Source organism: Solanum verrucosum, unplaced genomic scaffold, assembly GCF_900185275.1.
Source record: "Solanum verrucosum unplaced genomic scaffold, falcon-dt-bn FXZP01000205.1, whole genome shotgun sequence".
Taxonomy (NCBI): Eukaryota; Viridiplantae; Streptophyta; class Magnoliopsida; order Solanales; family Solanaceae; genus Solanum; species Solanum verrucosum.
The window spans coordinates 2,420,772-2,447,933 of NW_026019950.1; the positions used below are offsets into that span (position 1 = coordinate 2,420,772).

Below are 27,162 nucleotides of genomic sequence, written 5' to 3' on the forward strand. Positions count from 1 at the left end.
TAATATATATATCAACAATATTCATTTTCACCGATGAATATAGAACTTAGTTGATTGGCTGCTTGAATTTTCACATTATTAATGGGTGTTTGATTCTCCACGTTATAATTCCCTCCAATATTTCTCTTTCCATATCCTCAATTTTGTTTTATTTCTTTAAAAAAGATTTTGTTGATTTAATTATCCTTGTCTTGTAGTGGCCAGTAGGAATAATAATAGTCAATGATCATTATTCACTATAATGAAACTTGACTTCAATTTTCTTAAGTAGAGAAAAGTCATGTAACACAAGGTTTGAATTTTGAGCTTATGGGCCTTCTCGCTTGGACTTGGTTTACACTTTACACTAATGAAATCTGCTAAAGCTAAGGCTGATTCATACAAATTCATATTCATAATTCATTTGATTTGTATAAATCTATAATTTGTATAATTCGGTTCTTAATTGAATAAATCCAGAATTTTGTATATGTTTACTCTAGCTATTTGTATACAATTTATGAAAAATTCACAATAAATTACCATGTTTGTATATTGACAAGCGAAATATACAAACGGGGTTCTGAAAATGTATAAATACATAATTGTATAGACATAACCTATTTGTATATTCGCAAACGAATATAAAAACGAGCAGAAATATACAAACCACAGCCTCCATAGCAAACAAAACTATAGCTATGGAGTGCAGTTATCGAAACTATAGCTATAGAGCCTTATTATGTCTATTATGTTTGTTATTTCTAAATTTTTCTCTTTAAATTTTGTTTCTATTTTTGAAAGTTGTAGAATATAACCATCACTTTTCCGAACAATATTAGACTCGGTCTAGTGTTATATTATATATATATCGCTCAACTTTATGAATAAAAACATTAGACTAACTTTAGACTATTGTCTAACATTTTTGCGTAAGATTTTCAATTTTTTCTCGAAAGAAATCTCTAGACCATAATATATAAGATTATAGATTATAAGAAAAATAAAGAGAGGTTCAACAGGCAAAGATTTAAATAAAATTTCATACTCCATTTTCTTAATCAGCTCAGACTCAATAAAAGAAGAGTTGAATTGCAAGTTTGTTGTGGTCTGATTCCATTATCAAGGGGTTATCAGATGGTCACTCAACTATCCACTTTTGCCTCAGAAAGTCACTCAACTTTTAATTTTCACTAAAAAGTCACCATGTAAGTGACTTTCTGAGGAAAGACTGGATAGTTGAGTGACCATCTGAGGTATTAACCCCATTATCAAGCATCAACAATCAATCATCACAAAAGTTGCAATCAGAAGTCATAACGTCTCCTTTATTACCATATAAAAAAAAATCTTTGCTTTCTAATATTACCTTATTCTAAAAATTCCAAATGCATCACTCAACTAACATTCTATTTGACCAACACTATATTAAGGGTAAACCTCAATAACAGACCTTAATCCCAAGATAGGACTAATCTTGTAGTCACTAAATCCAGCATCAGAGAAGAGTTTTGCCCATTCTTGTTCATTTCTTTCTTTTCCAGAAACATGAACCATCATCAGCACATCTGAAAACAATTGAGTTTCAAATGATTTGTCATCTCCTTTCTGATTATCAATCACAATGTCAATCACAATCACCTTTCCTCTATTCTCCTTGCTCGGAATTGCTTCTTTGCATTTCTTCAGTATCTTAACACAGTGTTCGTCGCTCCAATCATGTAATATCCACTGCTTGTCATCAAACCATAAAATCCATTCAACACAAAAAACAAGACAAATAGAAGAAAAGCTAAAACACGAGATAGTAAAATCAACATAACTTTTAGTAGCCCATTCAATCCGACTAAGACTAAACTAGTTGAGTCATGATCCATTTGTTAACTTAACGTAACAAATTGAACTTAAAATGACTCATCAAATCACCGGGTAATAACGGATCAAATTGCAATTCAAACTATTATCATGATCTGTCATTTGATTACTTTTGACCCAATTCATTTTGACGCAAGCAAATTATGAACGAATTAAATGAAGGACAAGTACCTTTAGTAAAATTGTATCGGCAGATAGAGCAGACTTAAACATGTCTCCACCAATATAGCTCAAGTTTTTGCCCCCTTCCAAGCCTTCAACAACATGGGGCAGATCGAAAACAGAACATTTCAACTTTGGAAAAGCATTAGAAATGGCTTTAGCCACAGTTCCAATGCCGCTTCCAACGTCCACCAACGATTTCAACCCTTCAAAAACTCGCTTACCATTTTTAATCAACACACTCATGATCAACAGTGCATCACTTCCCATAGCTTCGTTAAATAAACGGTTTAGCCTCGGGTCATCCCCTGCATATTCAAACAACGGCTTCCTATGAGCAGTCGCGAATGGGTACCGGTAGAGTCCCCATTCGCGAACCATTCACCGAGTGAGTGCCATGGATCCATTAAAATGGGATCCAATTGTGCTTCAACAAACAGGGCTAGACTCAACGGCTCATTTTTAAGGAGAAGATGCAAAGTTGGAGTAAGCAAATAACCTTCTTCTCCTTCAATAAAAAAACCAGCATGGATTAGAATACGCATGAGATGATAAATACATTCGTAACCTTTCGATTTGTTGATAGGGAGAGCATTCACTAAATCGGATCGAGTCATGGCTTGGCCATGGCTATGAATGATATTTGGGATTCCGAGCTGAATTGCACATTTGAGTGACATAGAATTGACGTAATTACGTGCGAAATTATAGAAGATCCCCTTTAAGATCAAACAATTCCATCGAATTGAGTATGATTGTATGTGTGATAGCATCTACTATACCAGGAATATCAATGAGCCCGATTATTGCAATTGTTCAGGATAGCCTTTTTTAGCTTCTAGGGTCTATTTCTTAGTTCAAGATCCCTCTTACTAACTGGAATCAAAGAATTAGTAGATCTGTTCCGCCCAAAATGGGAATGGACTAGGGTTATGAACTTATAATCTGATGATCGAGTCAGAGCGTAAGCTAGTGATGCTTTCGGCTACTGGACTTTCGCCATCTAGGGTGCAACATTCAGGCTGCTTCGCCTAGTAGCACGACGCTTGTATTGCTCTCCCACAACCCCGTTTTCATGGTTTAGGCTGCTCCCATTTCGCTCGCCGCTACTACGGGAATCACTTTTGCTTTCTTTTCCTCTGGCTACTAAGATGTTTCAGTTCGCCAGGTTGTCTCAACACATGGTTCAATATATGTGCTTGAGCAGCGAGGACTTCATTAGTTTCGTCTCCAATCTTATTAGGCAATGCCATTTTTGTGAGATTTTTTCTTTGAGATGTGTAATGTTGTGACTATGAATTCTATATTTATAAGAGAAATTAGAAGTGTTGACACCCAATTTTGACCCTCCCCGATAATAATTAATTTGCGAGCTTCTTAATTTTCAAACGATTTAAAATAATTGACTTTTATAACATTCAAAATATTTTTTTCAAGTTAGTTTTTTAATAGGCTGTCACTTTTATAATTTTTAAATAATATATGTATATTTTTGAATTTTATAAATATTCGAAAATCGTCTCAAAAGGTTTTGTTTAACTAAATAATTGGTTAGTTTGCTTAGTTATTAATTATTTATAATTTTGAGTTAATTAGCATTTAATAAAATTTATTTTTATATATAATAAAATTAATTATTTTTATTTCATGAAAGGTAAGAAGCTCATTAATTAGTTATGCTAATTCTTCCTATTTAGATTTTAGCCGATTTTGCAAATTAAAATCAATTTGGCTATATTTCTTTTTATGATTTTAGTCTTTTCTTTTACCTCCTTTAAACCTTTAAGAAATCAATTTGAGCCTCTTTTTCATTAACCCCTAGCCCACTCCTAAAATTCCCAGCCCCTCCATGCGTTCCAACCCATCATTTTTTTTTCCACTCTAATTTTTAATTAGGAAAAACTATCTAACTAGACATACTTTACTACCATATATACTTATTTTACCTCTAGTTTAAAAAAATTACACATAATACCATTTTAAATATTTATACCATATATTTTAAAAGATTTAATCAGATACACAAATCCCTTAAATATAGTATTGAATAATTATCTTAAAATTTAAACTCCTCAATTAATGGTACACAAATTATTTTCTCATTACCCTACTGTTCACCTCCACCCCATCTCTCTCTCTCCCTTAACCAAATTGTGGTAATCAACATCATATACAAACTCATATTCATTATCGTCATGGTCCGTACATCTTTTCTATAAACTTGTCATTAACTTGCTTCTTTCAGATGTCTAATATTATCCAGAAGAAGTTCAAGGTTTTTTCAACATAATTGTTGTATCAATGAGGTAAATTATTATTATTTTTCATTATTCTCATGTATCTTGGTTTACATTCCGTTCATGCATTTGAGATAGAGTTCATATTGGTGTAAAATTTGATTGTATAAACTTTTACAAATTAGGTTTTTGTCATTGTAGGGTCTTCATCCGCCAACATTCAAGCCGGAAATTTAAGATACAAGGAAGGAATTGATGAAGAAGATGAAGTTTACAATTACAGAATTACTATGATTTATGATTTCGTTATTTTAGGAATACTTGTTAGAGTTGATACACAAGTATCTTGTAAATCTGTTTGGTTTGTTAATTATTCAATAATTAATGAAATAAACTACACCCCTTTAATTCAACATAATGAATTGTGTATCTCAACTTTTAAAACCGATAGATACGTGTATCTCACGAAAAATGATACATGTATCTCAAGGCCGAAATATTCGAAAATTTAAGATACAAAAGAGGGAATTAATGAAGAAGATGAAGTTTACAATTACAAAATTACTATGATTTATGATTTCATTATTTTAGGAAAACTTGTTAAAGTTGATAATCAAGGATCATGTAAATCAGTTTTGATTGTTAATCATTCATCCATTAATCCTTTAATTAAGGAAATAAGTTATACCTCTTTAATTCAAAGTTATAAATCATGTATCTTGACTTTTAAAATCGATGGATACATGTATCTCGCGAGTAATGATACATGTATCTCAATTAATTCTCTAATTAAGGAATTGAGTTACAACTAATTAATTTAAACAAATGAAATATGTATCTTGATTTTAAAAGTCGACAGATACATGTATCTTCTATAATTTTCAAATTCGATTTTAGATACCCATGAACTAGAATGACTCAATAATATTGTGATATTCGCCATGATCAAAAGAAATTTAGAAAATTTGGTGATTCAAAAGGACGATAATTTGATGAAGAAGATAAGTTCAGAAAATAATTTGATGATATTAGTTGTTGATGATAAGATGGAGCCATAATTACATTATGGTTGTTATATCTCCCATAACTTACTCCTTTAATTAAGGAATTAAACTAAAACAATTAATTCAAATTAATTAAAATATGTATCATATCCTTTAAAACATGTATCTTTTAAATTCTAATAGAGTCATGTATCTTAAGGTTTATTATCCATGTATCTTATGAACGAAAAATGATATAGGCAGTAATATTGAAAACTAATGGAATTTCTAGTAATTAGGATGTAAAGTAGTGAGATTTATGTAGTTTACCCTTTTAATTATGGCAGCCCACTTCCAGCAGCCCATACAGTGCCAGAACCGACCCATCCCCATCCCTTTTTCCCTTTTAATCCCACGCCAACACATCAGCAGCTACAAGCATACAACGTACAGCAACAGCAACAGCAACCAACGAGAAAATGATCAAAATGGTCCTTAATGTATAAGAGTTGTTTTATGTTGATCCTTAATATATTCCACATGACTTATATGGTCCTTAATGTATTATAAAAGAGGATCAATTTGATCCTTTGACCTAAAACTAACAGATACATCAAAAAAATCAGGTTAACTTTAACGTCGGGTCCCACATGCAAAATTTAAAACGCTCAAAAGTTTTCTCTTTCCCCTTCATTCTCCATTTTCGGATCTGTTTTAGAAGAGCTTGTGGATATTATTTTTTTGCTCCTCAACCATTAAAGCAAACTTCTCTCTTCTCATTTAGCACAAATTTCACTGCAAAATGTCAAGAAAGATGAAGTTTTTCTCATTTTAGTTCATCTCTGAATCCCCAATTGCTACTCCAATTCAAAGATGCTAAGTGATTTTAATAGAAAGAAATTCTGGAAGTCTTTCATTGTTGTTGTGTAAAAAATTGATTGTTTTTTAAGATACATACAGAAGATCTAATCAAAGCCCTGTTAGAAAGGGATGAAATTGATTCACGATCAATGTTTTTGATTTCGAAATTAGTAAAGAAACGGAGTGAAGCTGAAAGTATTTGAAAATGGACAGTAGCATCATGCGATAACATTAGTTGAAAAGGAAGATTGAGACGGAGTCGATATCTCTAGATTAGAAATGAGCTTGAAAAAAAGAACGAAAAGGTGAAAAAAAATGAAGAGCAAATTGGTTAATGCCAAAAGTAGAGAGAATGTGTGTTGGTATATTATCTTGTATGACTCTACTCTAGATTTGATATCTAATTGCGATTTGATCTTTTGAATCATCGTGCAAGTCAGTTTCCATAGGTTGATCTGTAATCTTTAGTGTATGTAATTGTATAGACAACTTCTTTTCTCAAAAATATGGTGCTTTAGCTTTTATAATTGAAGTGCAGATTTTACATTAAAAATTTGGTCCCTTGTCATTGTAGAATCTGGTGCAAATTGAACATATCTGGTGCATTTATTGAGAATACCTGGTGCATCAATATTGAGAATTTTAATGTAAATTGAGCATATGTGCTTATAATCAATGGAAAAATTTGGTGCATTGAAACATTTTATTAGCACATCTGGTGCACTTTTAATGAGCACACTCATGTCTAGTGAAGTATTGGCACATCTGGTGCACTTTTAATGAGCACACTCATGTCTAGTGAAGTTCGGAATGGATATGATGTACGTAGATCTTATCCTTACCTTGTGAAGATAGAGAGATGGTTTCTGATAGATTCTAAGCTTTAAAAAAGTTACTTCAAAGTAGATACATCCAAGGTGAAATATCTATGATACTTGATGTTGTTGTAAGGGCAGCAAATAATGATAACTAACAGGGAAGTGATGCAATTTTTGAAGATCTATTTGCTTGCAAAACAGTTTACGTAGCTCTGGTGCTTATCAAGGGTTGGGACCATTTATCCAACTCCAAGATTCTTATTTCAATTTTTATACGATCACATCTTTCTCATATCGATCAAGGCTTTTTTTGGGTTTGAAATAAGGGGACAAGAAGTAAGAGCATAGATCCTTTAGATTCAACGTCGCAACTTATCAAAATCACATTACATGAGTTAATTCAAAAATATGAACAAAAGCAACAAAAGAAATACTAAAGTTAATTTGTAATATCTTCACATCAACCAGCTACTAGCATGAAACCAACAAAATATCTTCACTTCAACCAGTTAGCCGCAAAAACTCAAAAAATTCTCCACTTCAATCAGCTATCAAATAATCAACAAAAATATGGCCACTTCAAAATAGCTATCCTTCTGAAACATATAAAATCACCATTAACTAATATATAAACCCAAAAAAAAGAGTAGGTGTGGCCAAATAAAAAAGATACCAGATTAAATATTCATGTCGGACGACGCAACATTATCATCATGGATAAAATTTGTTCTTCTAACCTGTAGAAGGAAAAAAATCAGATTCTTTTAAGATTTCAAGCTAACTTACTTAGGTATAAAAATATTTACCGGCAACTTTTCAGGTACAAATGAAGTAGAAGGCATCCTACAAGCTGACTCAAAAACTCCTCCTTCTGGCTGTACATAGTTAAACTTGCAAGTTCTCGTATTATGGCCAGACTTGTGACATCGACTACAGTTAACTGATGTTTGCTTCTTCTTCATCTTAGTTCTACTTGATCCTACTTCATCTTGTTCTTTCCTTCTCAACTTTTGCTTTCTCCCAGACTTATTTTGTCTTGAAAAGATTGGAGGCAAAGGAGGGATCTTGCCTGATTTAGGCCACAACTGTGAACCATTTATTGGAAGAATAGCTGGTTCATAGATTCGCTTATACATTTCCACATTATAGCAGTCATCCACATAATTAATAACCTCGTCATTTTTATGCCAAATTGCCGAAATAGCATGCTTGCAAGGGATTCCTGTAATGGTCCATTTTCTACAGCTACATTTTCTGCCAGCAAGGTCCACAGCCCAAATGTCGCTCACACTTCCGCCAAGAATTTCAAAGTTCCATTCATTCGACTTTTTAGGAATAAAACCAGCAGCATCTTTTTCATTTTTGTGCAGAATACTCTTAATCCGAGGGCAAATATCATCAGAATTCCATTTATCAGCTTTATCCCTATTAGCTTGTAATCTAGCCATAAGAAGATATCTTAATTTTTCCAACAAAGTGATGATTGGCTTATCTCGAGCATCAAGTATCATACTATTAAACGATTCACACATATTATTCAACAAAATATCACACTTAGCAATGGGAGAAAAATGTGATTTAGACCATTCAATAGGTTCCTTTTCTTTCAACCATATAGCAGCTTCGGCATCCAATTTAACAATGTCATTGATGCGAGCATTAAAAAATTCCACAGTTGTAGCACTTGCAGCAGCCCAAAGCGCACATTTTAGCGAGGAACCACTAAAACCAGCCCTCTTAAAATTATTATGAAGATGTCTCACGCAAAATCTATGACTCACGGATGGCAAAACTTCATTAAACGCTTCAATGAGACCTTTTTGTTTGTCCGACATAAAGGTCCAATCAACTTGATCATTAATCTCCAAATCATCAATTAAGCAGGTCAAAAACCATGACCATGTCTCCCTAGTTTCCTTTTCTACAACTGCATAGGCCACTGGAAAAATATTATTATTGGCATCCAAGCCAACTGCAGTCAACAACTGATATCCATACATTTGACCCTTCAACCAACACCCATCCACACCCAATATTTTTCTACATCCAGCCTTAAACCCCTCCTTACAAGCAACAAAACAAACATAGATTCTTTGAAATCTATATGGTTTGTTCGGCATTTCGTTTTGAGTTAGCTTCATATACATTGAAGTTCCAGGATTTGATCTTCCAATTTCAAGGCAGTAGTCCCAAAGGATGGAAAATTGTTCTTTCACATCTCCATCAATTAATGCAAGTGCCTTCTTTTTAGCCTTTCTAGCTTGAGCTAAAGTAACATGAGCTTTAAGTCCCACACTGACCGTGTCTCTAAAGTCAGACAACTTCCACTCTCTGTTTTGACTGATAGCATCAAGATACATTCTTGCAATGAAAGAAGAGGTTATTGTCTTGTTACGATGGTTCCAACGTTTGCAGGTATGCTTGGAATCATAAGTTTTAATCTGAAATGCCTTGTCTCGATGCATTACCGATGCCATAATTACCCATTTACAATCTGAATTTCTACACTTCGCTTTTGCTCTTTTTCCATCATTTTTTATCCACCTAATACTCTTCCCAGCTTTTACCTCATGAATTGATACCGCATTTTTGAACTCCTCCCTGCTTCCAAATGTATATTCTAATGCTAATATAGGATGTTTTGCTTCAGTTTTTGGGTTATGCTTTGGAAAATGAAAGCACTCATTATCAGAATCACCATTCAAACTCTTCTGATCTTCAGAGTCCACACAATCTGAATCTCCATCTTCATTAGACAATTTCCTCAGAACTTCGTCATTAATAAGTTTCCTTCCATCCTCAAAGCTTTGCTTTTTTTGTCCATGTCTTTCAAGGATGACATCGTCACCGGATAATTCATTTTCTGAATCTTCAAACTCATCAGAATTGTATGTGTCACCACATTCTATATGCTCTTGATTTAATGTACAATTTGTGTGGCCTAGAATCTCACCTGAATCTACTTCAATGTAGGAGTCCAAATGTTCAAAATACAACTCAACTACTCTATCATTCGGGATAAATTTTTTAATTGAGAGAGCTTCTACTTCAGTAGACACTAATCTCCACCTATCACCGAACTTTCCAAATTTATGCCAAAATATTTCCGAGTCATTCATATAGCCGCACATAACAGCCATCTGCTTCAAATCTGCTAAATTAAGGTTTTTTGCTTCAACATAATCAAAATAGTCCACCATTCCTCCAACATAAATTTTCCTTGGTTGATGCTTCATTAGTCCCATATGATTAATTTTAATACTAAAAAATCCAGCCTCGAACACCGGATCTGTAAAAAAAAATTATGAGGACCACCTACATATAATATTTTTGGGACCACTAGTGAATATTTTTTACGAGATTAAAGGCTTAGGTTCTGAGACCCTTATCTAAAACTTTATGCATTTGTTGAAAAACTCAAAACTAACAAAAGACAATACTTTTACCTAGACAGAGACATAAGAAGTCATAAGAGAAACAACAAGCAGAGTAGTAAAATACACGCAAAACATAAAATCTAAAAACAAAAATCTTACCATAATATAGAGTTGATTCTTTGTCACCATTTCTTTTGATGAACATTCTTGGTAATAAAGAAGAATGTAAGTATTTTTACTGCATATAGAATTCTATAGTGAAACTTCAAAGAGATGAAGATGGAGAAAATTAGGGCACCTTTGGCGCTATGGCTTATGAGGAGATGAGAAAGTTTTCGCGGTTTATTTTGAAGTGGGACCCGATGTTAAAGTTAACATGAGTTTTTTGATGTATCTGTTAGTTTTAGGTCAAAGGATCAAATTGATCATCTTTTATAATACATCAAGGACCATATAGATCATGTGAAATATATTAAGGGTCAACATAAAACAACCATTATACATCAAAGACCATTTTGATCATTTTCTCGCAACCAACCCACCCCTACGCTTTCTTCCTCCTGCGTACAACCCGGAAAATACAGCAAATCAAATGAAACCCAGCCAAAATCGCTGCAACAGCAGCAAAAAGGCACTTGCCTGCACGCAAAATTTGTCCTTGTGGCCTTGAGATGGAGCCACGTCGCGCCCAATGACGGGTGAATCAATCCGGAGCGTCAATTCGCCCTTTCCTCTTCCGAAATGGGACGAAACTTGCAAGAAAAAGGGTGTTTGTCCAAATTTGTGAAAGATTTTTGATTTCGAATTTGGAATGGGCCTTGAACCTGTATTTTCGTCCCTTTTCCCCCCATTTTTTCCGAACCCTATGTGGATTCTATATAATTGCTTTGGTTCACTGTTGAAAGAGGGGGGGAATTTTTTCTTGAGTTTAAAAATTTTTGTGTTAGAGAATCATTAGAGAAAAGTGAGGAGAACATTAAGAGGAAGTCGCTGGAATTTGGAAGGAAATACAGTAAACTAGAAGTAGAGAAGAGGATCATTTTTCGACACTAGCTTCATTCGCTCCGCTTGTTTTCTGTCGAGTTTCTTTCGAAGTGCACGGTGGTGGTGAAGTCGTTGCTCTGTTCGCTGTTCGTTGTCCCAGGGAGCTGCCCAAGAAGAGGTGACATTCTCATCCCTACTTTCTTGCTGTTCCTCTTTGTAAGTAGTGTGTGTTGCTTCGTTACTGCCTGAATGACTATTTCTTTATTTTTTGAGTTTATGTGCCTCTTAATATGACTTGAAAATTAAGAATGTTGTATCCCCTGTTTGCTGCTAGAGTATTATGTTTTGAGGTGCATTTTATTTAGTCTTCTCCAAGTTTCTTACATCATGGTCTCATTTGTGGTCAAATCTTTAGTCTTTAGTTACCGTTTGGTTCGATTCTTTCTTTAACGTTATTACCTAAATGTCTTTTGAATAGCCTATTAAGTCCATAGAAATTTGTAGTCATTTGAGTATAAATCTGGAAGTTATAAAGATCTGTTTACATGGTGAGTTTTACGTTTCATTGTTCAAGCTTATTCCGTCATCTGCTTCATTTGATGTCTGAATGTCGTTTTGGTATGCCCTCGTTTCAGTGCTTTACTTCCTTAGAGTGTTTCGAAGATATAGTCTGATTCTCTTTAATCTCATTTAAGCTTAATAGAGCCTTCGTTTGCTATTGTCGTGGGTTTTAATCTTAGTTGTCTACGCTTTCTTGTTGTCCATAGCATTTAAAGAATGACTCGATTTTATAGGATTGGTCTGATGTATTTTTGATTCCCTAAAATGATTTGGGTGCTTTGAGTTTAATGTTTAGTGACTAAGTTTTAAGATTAGTCATGCTTCTTTGAGAGTTGCACAAGTTAAATGTTATTCCCCGTCTTGAATGAGAGTTTAAGTGATATCGATTTTTTTTATTTTCTCATCCCTGCTGTTTTGGTTCATGGTCAAATGCTCAAATTTAGTCTATTCTGTACATGGGTTTATTATTGCCTTTGCTTAGTTTCATACTGTCTTTTCTTACTTATTTTTATTTTGTTTTAGCTTAATGACACCAACCTCAATAATTTGTTCCATTTTTTCGCTTGATAATTGTTTCTCTGTTATTATATTTGTCTAAGTAGCTATGCCTAAATCCTCTCCATTTGACCACTATTAATTTGATTGTTTATTCGTCATCATATTGTAGTATTTTATTTTATCATGTAAGTCTCATTTCATCTTTAAGCAAATAGTTTGTAAGTGTTGTATGGAGTCTTTGGGTCATCTCTGCATTATGTATAGTGAACCAATCATGTGTGTTTTCACCTTATTTCTATTTTCATATGCCTTAGTTATATTGTAAAGTTTTAAAATATGTTTCATTTCTAATTTCCATCTTGTTTTATTCTTTTCCTATGCATGAACTGCTTCCTTCCGAGTCTTCGGAGGCTCCCTCCCCTTGCATTTCGCGGAATTAGGCCTTATAGGCCCAATTCTATGTTTCCTATCAAGTCCAAAATAATTGATGTACAGGTCTCGGAGTTGAAAGAATTCGAAGCAGTGGAGAATTGAAAGGATTGGGCCAAAAAGCCCACCTTTATTTTCAAAGAAGTTGTATTTTGTTATTTTGGGCCTAAGCCCTTGTCGTCTTATTATTATTTCTGTTAGAAATTTAGGACGGGTGAAAATTGGGCCTAAGGCCCAAATAATATTTTATTTCATGTTAGTTTAGGACAGGTGCAGGTGACTCAAATGGGTTAAAAGGCCAAAACGAAAATAGGCCCAAGTACTGGTCCAGGTGGACAGAAACCAGATTTGGGCCCAACCCTCTTTCCCTCCTTACTTTACTGTGTTTGTTTTGTTTGTTAGTATTTGTCGTTAATCTTAGGGTCGACAAGTTCAAATCCCCGAGAGATGCTCATTTCGTTTTAACAATGTAACTAAACCGATCATCTTTTCGAAAGACTTAAAAGAATAAATTTTGAGAAGTACCTCACTTAAATAATAGGTCAATATTTCCCTTTTCCCTTTTCCCTTTTTAAAACGATTCTAACTATAAAAATTGTTCTATTCAAATTAAGTTAAACGAATTTAGTCAAATATATAATTGTCGGATAACCACATTAGTGGACATTTTAGGTGTTTTTAAAACCTTCCTACAATGTTAATAAGAACCTCGAACCCTTTTCAAGTTTTCACTAGATTCCTGTTTTAATCTTGTGAAAATGAATGGTTTTCTTGATTTTTCTTAAAAATTACGTGGTGACTCTTAAAACCAGTCTAAAATATATTTTTAAGTAAAACAAGAAGATATGTGATAAATAACATGCCATATTTAGAAGAAATGAGGAGATTTACTATACTTAAAATTTGATTTCTTAAGATAAGGTAACTATAGTGATCAATCAAATTCTTTGTATTCATCTATTGGAAAGTCATTTATATTTGATGACTTTCCTTCTAAATATGAAATATTGTCTTGGTATATCATTCACATTTGACCAAAATTTTCCAGTCCGAAAATTGTACTAAAACATTTATTGTTAGTAGGTGTTTGGTCATGCGATACCATATCACGATATGAAATTGTGAGATGGCATCAGTGTTTGGACATGCGATTTTACGCTGATTCCATCTCATGATTCCATATCATGAGATGTGATTTCATATTCTTCAAAAACCATGATATGAGAATTCTATATCATGATTTGAGATATTTTTAATACAAAAAATAATCCACAAGTTTATATTTTGTTAAAACAGCATCACATTTATATCTACTAACTATTTATTTCATATATAAATAAAATTTATAATCACATCATTACTTTATAAAATTTATTATTCTCACCAACATATAGTCTTTTAACTCACACCAACTGATTGTTGAGTAATAAATTTGTTCTCTTCATTTACTCCAACACCTAATTTATTACTTCTACCGTTTTATATTTATTACAACTCAAAGTAACAATGTTGGTTCGTCTTCTCGGTCACATGATCGAGAAATGCAAGTTTCAACCTGAGGAAATTGTCTGTACTATATGGTAGGATTATGTTAAAGACTAGTACACTACAATTTATGTTCAATTTTTTTTATTGAATTAAAGTTGACGAATTAAAATTGGATGAAACAGTTACTTAAGTGGAGAACAAATAACTTTGTTATAATTTATTATGCGATTTTATAAAGTTTGTTTATTTGGTAAGATTGAATAAACAATTAGGGCTACTTTAATAGTTTTACAACTTATGAAATTCTTATGTTTATGAGGAAATATACAACACAAAAATTTCATATTGCATGTCCAAACAAAACTTCAATTTCAACTTATAATTCCATAATATGATATCATATTGCATGGCCAAACTAGCGCTTAGTATATCTAATCTTTCTAATTTTACATGATTAAAGAAGATTTTAATTTGCATACACTCTGCATTAGGAATTTAGGATCATTAATAAAAGGAAAATAGATAAATATACAAGAGGCGGTTCCTTTGTTAACACATAGGGAGATGAAGAATAACATTTCCAAAATAATGCACAAACAGGGGAACATAAGATAAGAGTATTGGCTTCTACTGTATGTTATTGGAACGTTACATAATTGGGCTAAGCCTTGTGTTTATTTGAACTTTTGCGATCGACAAGAGTAGATTAAGGATAAACCTCAATCACCGATCTTAATGTTGTAGTCACTAAAACCAGCATCGACGAAAAGTTTTGCCCATTCTTGTTCACTTCTTTCTTTTCCAGTAGCATTAACCATCATAAGCATGTCCAGAAAGAGTTGAGTTACATATGACTTGTCGTCTTTGTTTTGATCCATCACTATTTCAATTAGGATTACCTTTCCTCCATTCTCCTTACTTGGAATTGCTTCTTTACATTTCTTCAATATTTTTATACAATCTTCGTCGCTCCAATCATGTAATATCCACTATTTGCCATATAAATCAAACACAAACAATTAATACATGTATAGTTATACATCAAATTGACAAAAAGGGGGGGGGGGGGGGGGGGGCTGTGTATTACAAAGCTATACCTTAAGTAAAATTGCGTTGGCAGAGGGAATGGAGTTAAACATATCTCCTCCCACAAAGTTCAGGTTCTTGCTTCCTTCTAGCCCTTCAATTACATGAGGGAGTTCAAAGACAGTGCAATTTATTTGTGGAAATGCATCCGCAATAGCTTTAGCTACGGTTCCAGTACCCCCTCCAACATCCACCAATGATTTCAACCCTTCAAAAATTAGCCCCTTACCATTTTGAATCAACACACTCATGACCAAACGGGCATCACTTGCCATGGCTTCGTTAAATATATGGTTAAATCTTGCTTCATTCTCTGCATATTTGAAAAATGGCATGCCATGAGCGGTTGCATATGGAGTACTATTAGAATCGTCACTGACGTTGTTGAACCATTTGCTGAGAGAATGCCATGAATCCATCGAATTTGGATTTAGTTGCAAATTCAAAAACGGGATCATGCTCATAGTTTCATCTTTGAGGAGGAGACGTGAGGTCGGAGCAAGTAAATAGCCCTCCTCAGCTAGTTGAATAAAGAAGCCATCATGAACTAGAATACGCATGAGACGGTAAACACAATCATGAGTTTTAGCCTTATCATTATTGTTGATGGGGAGGGCCTCTACTAAATCGGAGAGGTGCATGGGTCGGCCATGGCTATGGATGATATCTGGAATTTCAAGTTGAATTGCACATTTAAGTGACATGGAGTTGATGTAGTTGAATATATGGTTCCATATGTGTGCCTGAGCGGCCAGAACTTGTCTAGTTTCGTCTCCAATATCATTATTAGGCAATGCCATTTTTGTGATACTTATTACTACTAATTTCTTTGAGATGCTCAGGGTTTTTTATAATGATGATCAACGTCTATGCATAGTTATAAGATAAGAAGAACGAGAGGACCAATCCAGCCTTCATCGTACAGCCTACCAAAATGAACTTATCTTTAGTTGTTGGCGCACATTTGAGAATGCATTCTAGTATTGTACGTTACGTTGGCCCCCCACCAAAATTAGTAGGAAAATCATATTCTATGACATAAATTTCACTTATTCATGATGGAAATTTTTTTAGGAAAAAATACCTATCTAGACATACTTCACTATCATATATCATATTTCTTAATAGACGTCTAGAGGTGAAAGTGAACAACTAATATGAAATGATGACTAGTACTATACTACTATTGAAGAGAGGGTGCTAGGTTTTAACGAACAGCATGCAGGCTTTGATTTCATGAGATCTTTATTTTAATAGTAGTAGAATAAGTCCAGATGAAATATTGACATGTAGCATCCTTCACATTTAATGAGTGAGACCCTGTCATTCAAATGGGGTGTGTAGTAGGCAGGTTAGGTCATGCCAGAAATATTAATAATGTCCTCAGTCCATCATTAAGTGGCATGCGAAGGAAGAGACAAACTTGCACATGTTTTATACACATCTTTTTTTAAACACAAATAATTAATACTTTTATAGTGAAACAATTTAAATTGACAGAAAAGGGTCGTGTGTGTATGTATTACTGTAAAATTAGGTCTTAGGCCTAACTCACACCCTAAAAGCTAGCTTAAAGAGAGGACGATTGCCTAAGTCTTATAAGGAGTGCACTCATCTCATTAAACACCAATGTGAGACTTTTTGCTTTAACACCCCACCTCACGCCCAGTGCTTAGCATCTGGTGCGTGGGTAATTTTTGACCCACCTCACGCCCAGTGCTTAGCATCTGGTGCGTGGGCAATTTTGGGCAATTTTTGACCCACCTCACTCCTAGTGCGTGGACAATTTTTTATTTTTTGGCCACAACATCGGTGACATGGGTCTTGCTCTGATACCATGTAAAAATTAGGTATTAGACCTAACTCACACCCAAAAGCTAGCTTAAAGGGATGAAGATTGTCCAAACCTTATAAATAGGTGCACCCATCTTATTAACCACCAATGTGAGACTTTTTGCTTTAACAATTACAAAGTTATACCTTAAACAACATTATTTTGTTTCATAGCATCCGTAGCAAAATGTAGGGTGGCTAAAAAATAGCTACAATCTTTACATGGTCTGTGGCTAAGAATTTATACTTCTAGCTACAGATTAAAAATTGTATGTAGCTGCAATAGAAACAAGTTTCTGCCACAAAAATAAACTTATGGCAAGTTATTTTATTCTTGTGCCACTACAAATAAAATTTATAGCTATATTTATATAGTTGCCACAAGGTGTTGTATTGTAGCAAAAGATCTAATTTATTTGCCATAGAAATCTGAATTTTGTAGCTAGTTTTGTAACTTATCTCGTGGCAATAGTATCATATTTGTTATGAATTATAAAAATTCATAGCTATAACTCAATGTATTTGTCACAAATATTTTCATATTGTAGCTAAGAATTCATACCTTTAGCCATGAAATATATAGCATTGAAGCTTAATAAGAATTACTTGCTACGAAAAAGTATTTTTTTATCCATTTTCTTTATACGTGGCAATTATATGAGCATATGTATACCTACGAATTTAATATTTGATAGCTAAAATTTCACAACTCATTGTCACAAGATATAAATTGTAGCTAAAAGTTCTTCATTTGATATGAAAATGTGTATAAATAGTATTTCCGTGGCAATTATATATGTTTTGCTACAAATTTAATAAAATTATAGCTACTAATTCATATAATGTAGATAAGATTTAACACAAAATTTATAAAAGATAGTGTGAAATATAATAAATTGTTTATTGTATATAATGTATTAAAAAATACTTAATAAAGATTCAACAATGTCTTCTAAAATAGCGAAACATCATTTTACTCAAACATATCAATATTCTTTTACAAGAGAAAACAATTATCCGTATCACGTCTATTTTGATGCTTTCATCACTCCTTCACAAGCTGCAATAACAATTAAAAAATTAAGTTAAAAATAAAACAATGACGTATTCAATTTAATGATATGAAAAAATATATATTTTTTAAATTACTTACGGTTATAGAATCTTTTGAGTGTCGACCTTGAGCTGCAACCATCATTTGAAAACTTATAAATAACATCAAATATAAGTGTCTATAGAAGTAAATAAGATCAATAATAATAACGAATACTTGTTGAATTTGATGATTCATGTTCTTTCATAATTGCGATCTCTTTTGACTCATGATTCCTAAGAATACTTTCCTCAAGAAAAGTATTTATAAAAATATCACAATTCTTTGGTAATGTGTAAGTTTGGACAAATTTTCCTTATGCAATTTATAATTAATAGTCATGCTCATAACATTTGAATCATCAAAACATTCCGATAATATATCATAATCAGGAATAATCCTATCATCTATCATATAAAAATAATAATTTCCTTCCAAAATATCAAATTCTAGTGAAATAAAATTGTAGCAATCATAAACAGAACCAAAAAAAAAATAAAAAAATAATATACTCCACAAGAGGAAATAGAAATAAAACATGGTTATTATATCATCTCATTGAATAAAAAAAGGGAAAAGGGACGGATTTACCCCCGAACTTTAATAAATCGTACGTATATGCCCTCCGTTATACTTTGCGTCCACATAAGCCCCTGCCGTCCAATTATAAGTACACATATACCCTTCTCACTAACAGATTTCTATTTTTTTACACGTGTCTTAATCCTATTGAACTACCCGTTTGACCCCTTTTTTTAACCCATAACTTAACTATTTGCCCCATAACTCAATACCCACCCAATTTCCTCTAAAATGAATCATAATTAAAATACCCAAATTAATCCTATTGGTCCCCACGTCATCCTTTCTCGCCGACTTACAATCAGTGAACTCCGCAACCTTACTTCCCCTGTTCCCCATACCTTTGCACCCTTCTTCCCCATTATAGTATTTTGGTGGAAACAAACAGGGGCGACGACGATTTCGTCACTATTGATGGAGTTCGGGTTTTCGATCCGAATCTTTTTGTCGGGTCGAGATTTGTTGATCATGGGTTAGATGGGATTCTTCTCACTGGATTGAACATGTATGAGGACACTCTGTGCCAGATGAGAAAAGGGTTTTTTGCGCCGGAGAAAGTGGAGCCCTTCGCTCATAAATCTGGCCGGCATTCTGCGTCGGCGGTGAAGAATGGGGGGTTTTCCAGAGTTATGAGGAAGCATCGGAAACTGCAGTATCGCCGGATTTGGAAGAGTAATTACAGTGTCCGGCGTAACTGCAGAGAAGATGATTTCTAGGGGCATTACTGTAAATCTCGACTTTCTACTGGGGTAAAATTGTCTTTTTTTCGAGGATATTCAATATTGTACAGAAATGGAAAATAGTGAGAAATTATATTTTCTCTTTTACTCGAATATTCACAATTGTGAAATATCAATGAAAATGAATATAATTGTTCTGTAAATTTCCATTTTGGCGATGAGAAATTACTCTATTCTTTCACTTCATTTTTGTTGTTTCGTATAATTTTCCACCATATTTTTTTAAGCATTAATATGAATAAATAATTCTTTAATTTCAACTTATCACAAAATTTTAAAAACACGTTAATACATTATATGACACGTTTTTCATTTAAGTTACACAATTCAAAAATCGGGTGGGGACCAATAGTATTAATTTGGGTATTTTAATTATGATTCATTTTAGAGGAAATTGGGTGGGTATTGGGTTATGGGCGGATAGTTGGGTTATGGGTTAAAAAAAGTGGTCAAACGGATAGTGCACTAGGATTAAGACACGTGTAAAAAAATAGGGGTCCGTTAGTGAGAGGGGTATATGTGTACCTATAATTGAACGGCAGGGACTTATGTGGACGCAAAGTATAACGAAGGGCATATACATACCATTTATTAAAGTTCGGGGGTAAATCTGTCCCTTTTCCCATAAAAAAATATTATGAAAGTGAAAGAAAAAAGAAAATTAAAAAAAGAAGAAGAAAAATGTACTTGGCTACGGTGAAATCTCACAAATCAAAACAGTACTTTGTTAAATCATATACTTAAAAGCAGGCAAATAAAAAAGTTAGTATATAATTTTTTTTTGCAGTGACTTGGAAACAAAAGTTGAAATTGGGATGTATATTAAACTAGTAAAATTACCCGCATTTCGCGCGAGAATTTAATATCACGAAATTTATAAAATAATACTTAAAATTTATTAGACATTAAAACTAAAAAATCTATATTATCTTACATACAAGATTACGTAGTAACAAACATTAATAATGTCAAGGAAAATGAAAATTATTACATCGTATCATTTAGCCTTAATAACATAGGCATAAATTATAAATTAATGATTGTAAAAATACATATCAGGATATGTAACATAAACAATAGTGTCAGTGAGTCACTCAGCATGAGCAAAGTATACAAATATTTAATTGTAAGGAGGAGGAGGTTCAGAATTTTCATTGTGTTTAATGAGAGGAAATTCCTCTATTTATAGACAATAAAGGGTAGTGTGAACAAATGTTTATTGTGCCTTATCAGAAAGGTTACAACTATTTGAAAAAGTTGCAACCCTTCGAAAAAGTCACAACCTTTCATAAAAGTCGCAACTCTTTATAAAAGTCGCAACTCTTCATAAAAGTCACAACTTTTCATTAAAGTCGCAACTCTTCATTAAAGTCACAACTATTCATAAAAGTCGCAACTTTTCATGAAAGGAAAGGCTAATTTTGTAAATAAATAAATTAAAAGGGAATTCTGATTTGTGGTGGTGCCACATAGGCGGGCCTAATCATTTTAATTAATTCATTATTAATTTAAAAATTGATTTACTACTTTAGTTTATTATAAATTATAATGCTGATCGTTTTGAAAATTCTTTAAATGTTATATATATATATATTGTTATTTTTTAACATGTCAGCTTTCATATCAAGAGTGGTTTGCTGCAATATTAAAATTCTATTTGGAAGGAGAAAGAAAAATCTATTAGGTAAATAGATGAATCAAATATATTCAAATACTTGTGATTTGTGAATGATAGTGATTTATTCAGCAAAATTTCATATGTTAAACTTTTTTAAAATTCTTAACGCGTTTTTCAAGTTTGTTATAATTCTCTCTCAGATAGCAAAGTTACAGTATTATACAAAAAGACTATAGAGATGAATATGATCTTTAAAATAAAATAATTAAGAAAAATAAATAAAAAGATTAATAAAATTACCGGGCAAAGAAAAGTTTCACATAACTCTTCTTTTGCCTAATTTTAATTATGTATAAATTATTTTGAGATAAAAGAGATACCCATATTTTCTAAGGATGTCATTTATTTCGGAAACATGTACAAAATAATCCAAAATTCAATATGAAATTAATATAATTATTCCTAAAATTATAATAGGAAATTTAACCTAGAAAATAAAATTATTGTATTTCAATTCACATTATAACTAACTTGCAACAAACTAATTTTAAAAAATCACAAAATGTGATTTATATCTAATGTTAAAGTATTCTTCAAGTCTTATTTCAATTATACTATAACTACATACAAACTGCAACAATTTAAATTTAAAAAGAGTAACAAATTTTGATACATAGCTAATAATAATGTATCCTTCAAGCTTGTAAGAATTATCAAAATTCAATAAGAAGTCAATACAATTATTTAGAGAATTTATAATAAAACATTTATCCCATAAAAAATAAAATTATTAAATTACATCTACATTATAACTATGTACAAACTTGCAACAAATAATTAAAAGAAATAAATTTGATATGTCGGTAACAATAACTATTTTCCAAGCTTGAATTGTACATATACTTCTCACAAGTAAGGCCATACACCATTCTTCTTTGTTTCCTAATAACAAAAATTTTGCACAAGAATGATATATTAATAATGATGGCAAAAGCAAAAAAAAAAAAAAAAAAGGAATTAAGAAGCTTTTTTTTTCTCGAAAAAAAGTTTCAAATGAAGGAGTAAATTAGTAACTATAATGAAGATTTGAGAAGAAAACTATTGAATGAAAAAGGAAAAATGTTATGAAGTGAAAATGATTTTCATTAGTATTTATAGTGAAAAAATAAATTAAAAACATAGCATATAAAAAATACTAACGGATTTGAGTGTAATTATAAATAAATGAGTATTATATGCATTAATTGTACCTAATTTAGTGTTAAATTCTTTTTAATAATAATCATTAATACTATTTAACCCATTTCTAAAGCCCTTTTCTGATTCCTTTTTTACGTTATATTTTATTTTATTCCCATGATCTCATCTTTATTGTTATCTATTTATTTTCATAAATCTTCAAGGTAATGAAGGAATCACACAACGTGGGCTGCAATCAGATTCAATTGGGCTTTTACTGCAATCTTATGTTTAATTGAGTTTTATGAAGTTTTTATTAGTAGTCATTTAATTAGTAGCAGAAATGAAATAAAAATGCAATTAAAAATATAAAAAAAATGTCAAAAAAATGAGAAAAAAGATAAATCCAAATGCTGGCCATAGAAAGGTGTCACATCACCTTTTCTATATCCAACTTTATATTATTATATAGATTAGGAGAAACTGACGTGTGGGTTGATTTCTTCCTTTCGGGGGAAAGGTTTTTTTACGGATTTTGACTTATTATATAAAAAAAAAATATAGGAAATGAAAGAGCTAATTTAGGCATAAAATAATGAGAGGGAAATAACTTGGAGGGAAATCTTTTTGCCTTTGTTTTGAATTTCGATGTTACAAATTACTTGCTTTTTTTAAATTTTTTTTGATATAACTCATTAATTTTTTAATAAATTAGAAGATTTTTTTTGTGAATTCATCCATTTCCCTCCTAATATTCAGAACAATAAGAAGGTTTTAATACAATTAAATTATATTTAAAACTTAAAATCATTATCTAAAAGAATTTAAATTAGCTACGAACTTTGTCGCATTTATTGCTTTTATCTCATAGCTAAAAGAATTTTGTTGCCAATTTAATGCTAAATATTATTAATGATAGATTTTACTATTTGATTATAATATTTGTTTGTCACTAAATCTTATTTTTTTTTGTAGTGATTAATTATGTGGGTATATAATTTGGCCATGATTTGTTACAAAATTTGAAAAAAGTACTTTTTATTTTTGAAGTTATATTTGAAAGGAAATTTGTATTTGACCATAAATACAAATTGAAATTGTTTTTGACTTTTTATGAGTATTTGGAGTGAAAAGGGTGAAAAGACCTTTTTGTTATTTCCCCAATTCTTCAAAATTCTAGAATTCAAGTTGAATTTTGAAATTTTATGACCAAACATGATTTTCGTAGTTCAACTTTTGGAGAAAAACAAAAATTCATGATCAAACACCTATAATTAAGGTCATATAAAATTAAATTGAATCAAATTTTATATAAACATCTAATTACATTAATTATGTTAAAATTATTCTAAAAAATAAAGGTCCAAGTCAAATTACAATTTTCATGTAGTACTTGTTTAAGATAACAAATGAACAACCCTGGATATTGGTGAACTTTGTTTAAATTGTATTTGAAACTTACTAGATATAAAAAGAAATAATAATAATAATAATAATAATAATAATAATAATAATAATAATAATAATAATAATAATAATAATATTAATAATAATAATAACAAACAAAAATTCATGATCAAACACCTATAATTAAGGTCATATAAAATTAAATTGAATCAAATTTTATATAAACATCTAATTAGATTAAATTTGTTAAGATTATTCTAAAAAATAAAGGTCCAAGTCAAATTACAATTTTCATGTAGTACTTGTTTAAGATAACAGATGAACGACCCTGATTATTGGTGAACTTTGTTTAAATTGTATTTGAAACTTACTAGATATAAAAAGAAATAATAATAATAATAATAATAACAACAACAACAACAACAGTGTAATCTTAGTGCAATTTTGCGAGGGCGATGTATATATTACCTTATCCGTGAAGATAGAGAATATTTTCGAAAGACTCCTAGCTCAAGTAAAAAATACAAGTTAAGTTTAGAAAAGAAATACACTAATGAAAAAGTCATATTGAGAATAAACAAAGAACAAGGCTATTTATTTAACATTTATTTAAATTATATTTGAAATTTAAAACTAAATCGACTAGAACAATGTACACTTATTATTATACCAAGATATATTATTTTGAGAAAATAAGTTCGAGTCAAATCTAACAATTCTCAAAGTACTTGAACAAGATGAAATTTGAGGTGAATTAGTGAAGTTAATTTTGTTTAAATTTAATATAGGTAATCAACCAAAATTAATTAAACATAACTCTTTTTATTTAATTTATATTTAAAACTTATTTATTAAGATCTTTTAAGATAGAATAATTAACATCTCTAATTAAGATAGCTAGATAAGTGTATTGTTCGATAAAAGAGATGTGACTCAAATAACAATTCTGAACACAACATAAAGTACCTCAAAACTTATGTTTCATCTCGTATTAGATAAAACGTCTCACCTTAATTGTGCTCATGTTCTTTACAAACATCAGTTAAATTCATAATAAATTTTATTGTAGTTATCATTTTTTTTTTTGTCAATTGTTAAATTATTGTAATTAAATTGATAATTATGGAATTTGAACAAAAGAAAACTACATGTATCATTCCCTTCATTCACTTTATTTAGTCCACTTTGGACGTTACACCTCTATAAAAATGACTATTGGTATGACTATTTTACAAGATATTCATATATTAATTGATGTTTAGGTCTTGAAAAATAATTTTAAAAATAAGTAATTAATAACTTTTAACGTGATTTTCTTATTAACATCCACGGTTTGGTGCAAAACTTGTTTCCTTTCCTCTTTAAGTTGCGGTACTCTCATATTTGTGTGTCTCGTGTTTATATTATTTCGTAATGACAAATAATTGTAATTACTAAGTTAATTACTGCCACAATTTTGATACTCAAAAAAATATTTATTTAATTATAATATTTTATTTTAAATTATATTTTATGGATAAAAGGTTATTATTACTCCAATTAGTTTCAACACGATGGTGGAATGAATTATAATTAATTATAAATTTTATTATAGAAAAAAATCAATGACTGTATCATTTAATATGCCACAAATTTTATAACTTGAAAAAAAATATCTATTCTGCTATTAATTTTTCTTCAAATAGTTTATAGTGGTTAAAATTTATCACTACTATGGCAATTTCACATTCGTGGTAAATATTAACAATTAGTTACGAAATTTTATTTTGGCAAAAAAAATTATGGCTATTTTCATTTATTTATTGCCACAATCTTTATAAACTGAAGCAAAATTATTTATTTAGCTACAAATATTTCTTCAAATAACTTATGGTGGCTAAAAGGTTGTTATCACTATCGTAAATTTAAACTCCCGGTAAAAATTGACAATTGGCTACGAAATTTTATTGTAACAAAATATCTATGGCTACTTCGTTTAATTATTGCCATAATTTTTTATAACTCGAAGCAAATATATTTATTAGCTACAATATTTTGTTTCAAATAACTTATTGTGGCTAATGAGTTACTATTGCTAACAATTACTTTTATCGTGTGGCAAAAACTTATATTAAGCTACATAATTTTATTGTAGCAGTAATATTATAGCTATTTAGGTAATTATTGCCACAACTATTGAGAATTATAGCAAAAACTAGATTTTAGCTTTATCAATTTAATTTTCGTGGCTAAGAAATTTGATGAATTTTTAGATAGCCACGAAATTTGAAGTTTTGTGGCTATTACTAAATAATAGCTACGAGTTTTAGCTTGGTAGCTTAGATTCCGTAGCTATAAATACATTTTCTTGTAGTGCATTTTTGTGATACTTATTACTCTCTCTGTCCCAATTTATGTGATTCACTTTCCTTTTTGGTCTGTCCCAAAAAGAATAACACATTTCCTTATTTGGTAAATATTTACTGACATTATCCCTGTTTTACCTTTCTTGAATCTCATTATTTCAATAGTTGTACTCTTTTAATTTAAAGAAAAAATTATTGAAATACAGTAAAGTACAAATACTTTTCTCTTTTTCTGACAGTCAACCGTACTTTAAACAGTTTTTTCAATACTTTGTCATAACCTTTTAAAATGTAAAAGGAAGAATTGAAAAATTAAAGATGAAGTATCTCTACTTAGATGGAGTCCATTAGCTAGTATTTTAAAATTTGGCAAAAATATTGGCGCTAGAAACTGAAAATTTTAATCTTTTACCACTTTTTTTTTTTATGTTATCAATTTTTTGAAACTACAATTAAAATCATAAAAAAAATAAATTACTTTTACCTGCAATGCAAAAACTCAATCATTTTGAAGTCTATCTTCTTCATTGAAAGACTAAGGAGAGAGAATGGAGTAAAAATAAGAGAGAGAAATAAATATATTGAATTCTTTTGAATTTACATTAATGATTGATGTGACATTAACTTATGAGGAGAGAGAAAATGCATAAACTTTTCTTGTCAAATGTAGTATTTTTTTTTATTTAACAATTTAGACTTATTGATAAGGGTATTTTCAGAACATTTTAGAGTCTTTTTTCATTTTTCTTAAAGTTTGTGTCAAGTCAAAGTACCTTATATAAAATGGAACGAAGGGAGTAATTTATGTGATAATGATGAACAACGTACGTCTATGAGTTATAAGATAAGGAGAATGAGAGGACCAATTCAGGCTTCATCGTACAACCTACCAACATGAACTTATCTTTAGTGGTTGGCGCACATTTGAGAATTGTACGTTACGTTGGTCCCCCACCAAAAAATAATCACTTTTTTTCCTTAGAGACTTTTGTGTTTTTTGCACCTATGACGTCATCTCCTGCATCAG

At 31.1% G+C, this 27,162-nt stretch overlaps 2 protein-coding genes and 2 pseudogenes across 2 annotated transcripts; 1 reads left to right on the top strand and 3 right to left on the bottom strand.

Annotated features, from left to right (window-relative positions):
* Positions 1 to 1,344: 1,344 nt before the first annotated feature.
* LOC125813973 (trans-resveratrol di-O-methyltransferase-like) lies at positions 1,345 to 3,269 on the bottom strand (annotated as a pseudogene).
* Positions 3,270 to 7,697: 4,428 nt separating this feature from the next.
* LOC125814015 (uncharacterized) lies at positions 7,698 to 10,151 on the bottom strand. The gene has a single exon (XM_049493491.1). It carries the CDS (start codon positions 10,149 to 10,151, stop codon positions 7,698 to 7,700), a length of 2,454 nt encoding a protein of 817 aa, XP_049349448.1.
* A 4,820-nt stretch (positions 10,152 to 14,971) lies between these two features.
* Positions 14,972 to 16,160, bottom strand: LOC125813971 (trans-resveratrol di-O-methyltransferase-like). The gene is made up of 2 exons (XM_049493453.1): positions 15,350 to 16,160; positions 14,972 to 15,241 (listed from the first exon to the last, which is right to left on the bottom strand). Exons 1-2 carry the CDS (start codon positions 16,136 to 16,138, stop codon positions 14,972 to 14,974), a joined length of 1,059 nt encoding a protein of 352 aa, XP_049349410.1. The 5' UTR covers positions 16,139 to 16,160.
* A 2,944-nt stretch (positions 16,161 to 19,104) lies between these two features.
* LOC125814016 (uncharacterized) lies at positions 19,105 to 19,562 on the top strand (annotated as a pseudogene).
* The last annotated feature ends 7,600 nt before the right edge of the window (positions 19,563 to 27,162 follow it).

What these genes read in the sequence shown, in the direction of transcription:
- LOC125813971 (XM_049493453.1), bottom strand. Translation starts at nt 16,138, where the DNA reads ATGGCATTGCCTAATAATGATATTGGAGACGAAACTAGACAAGTTCTG. An exon ending in CCAACGCAATTTTACTTAAG is followed by an intron (nt 15,242 to 15,349) that starts GTATAGCTTTGT and finishes TATGGCAAATAG; the next exon opens with TGGATATTACATGATTGGAG.
- LOC125814015 (XM_049493491.1), bottom strand. Translation starts at nt 10,151, where the DNA reads ATGAAGCATCAACCAAGGAAAATTTATGTTGGAGGAATGGTGGACTAT.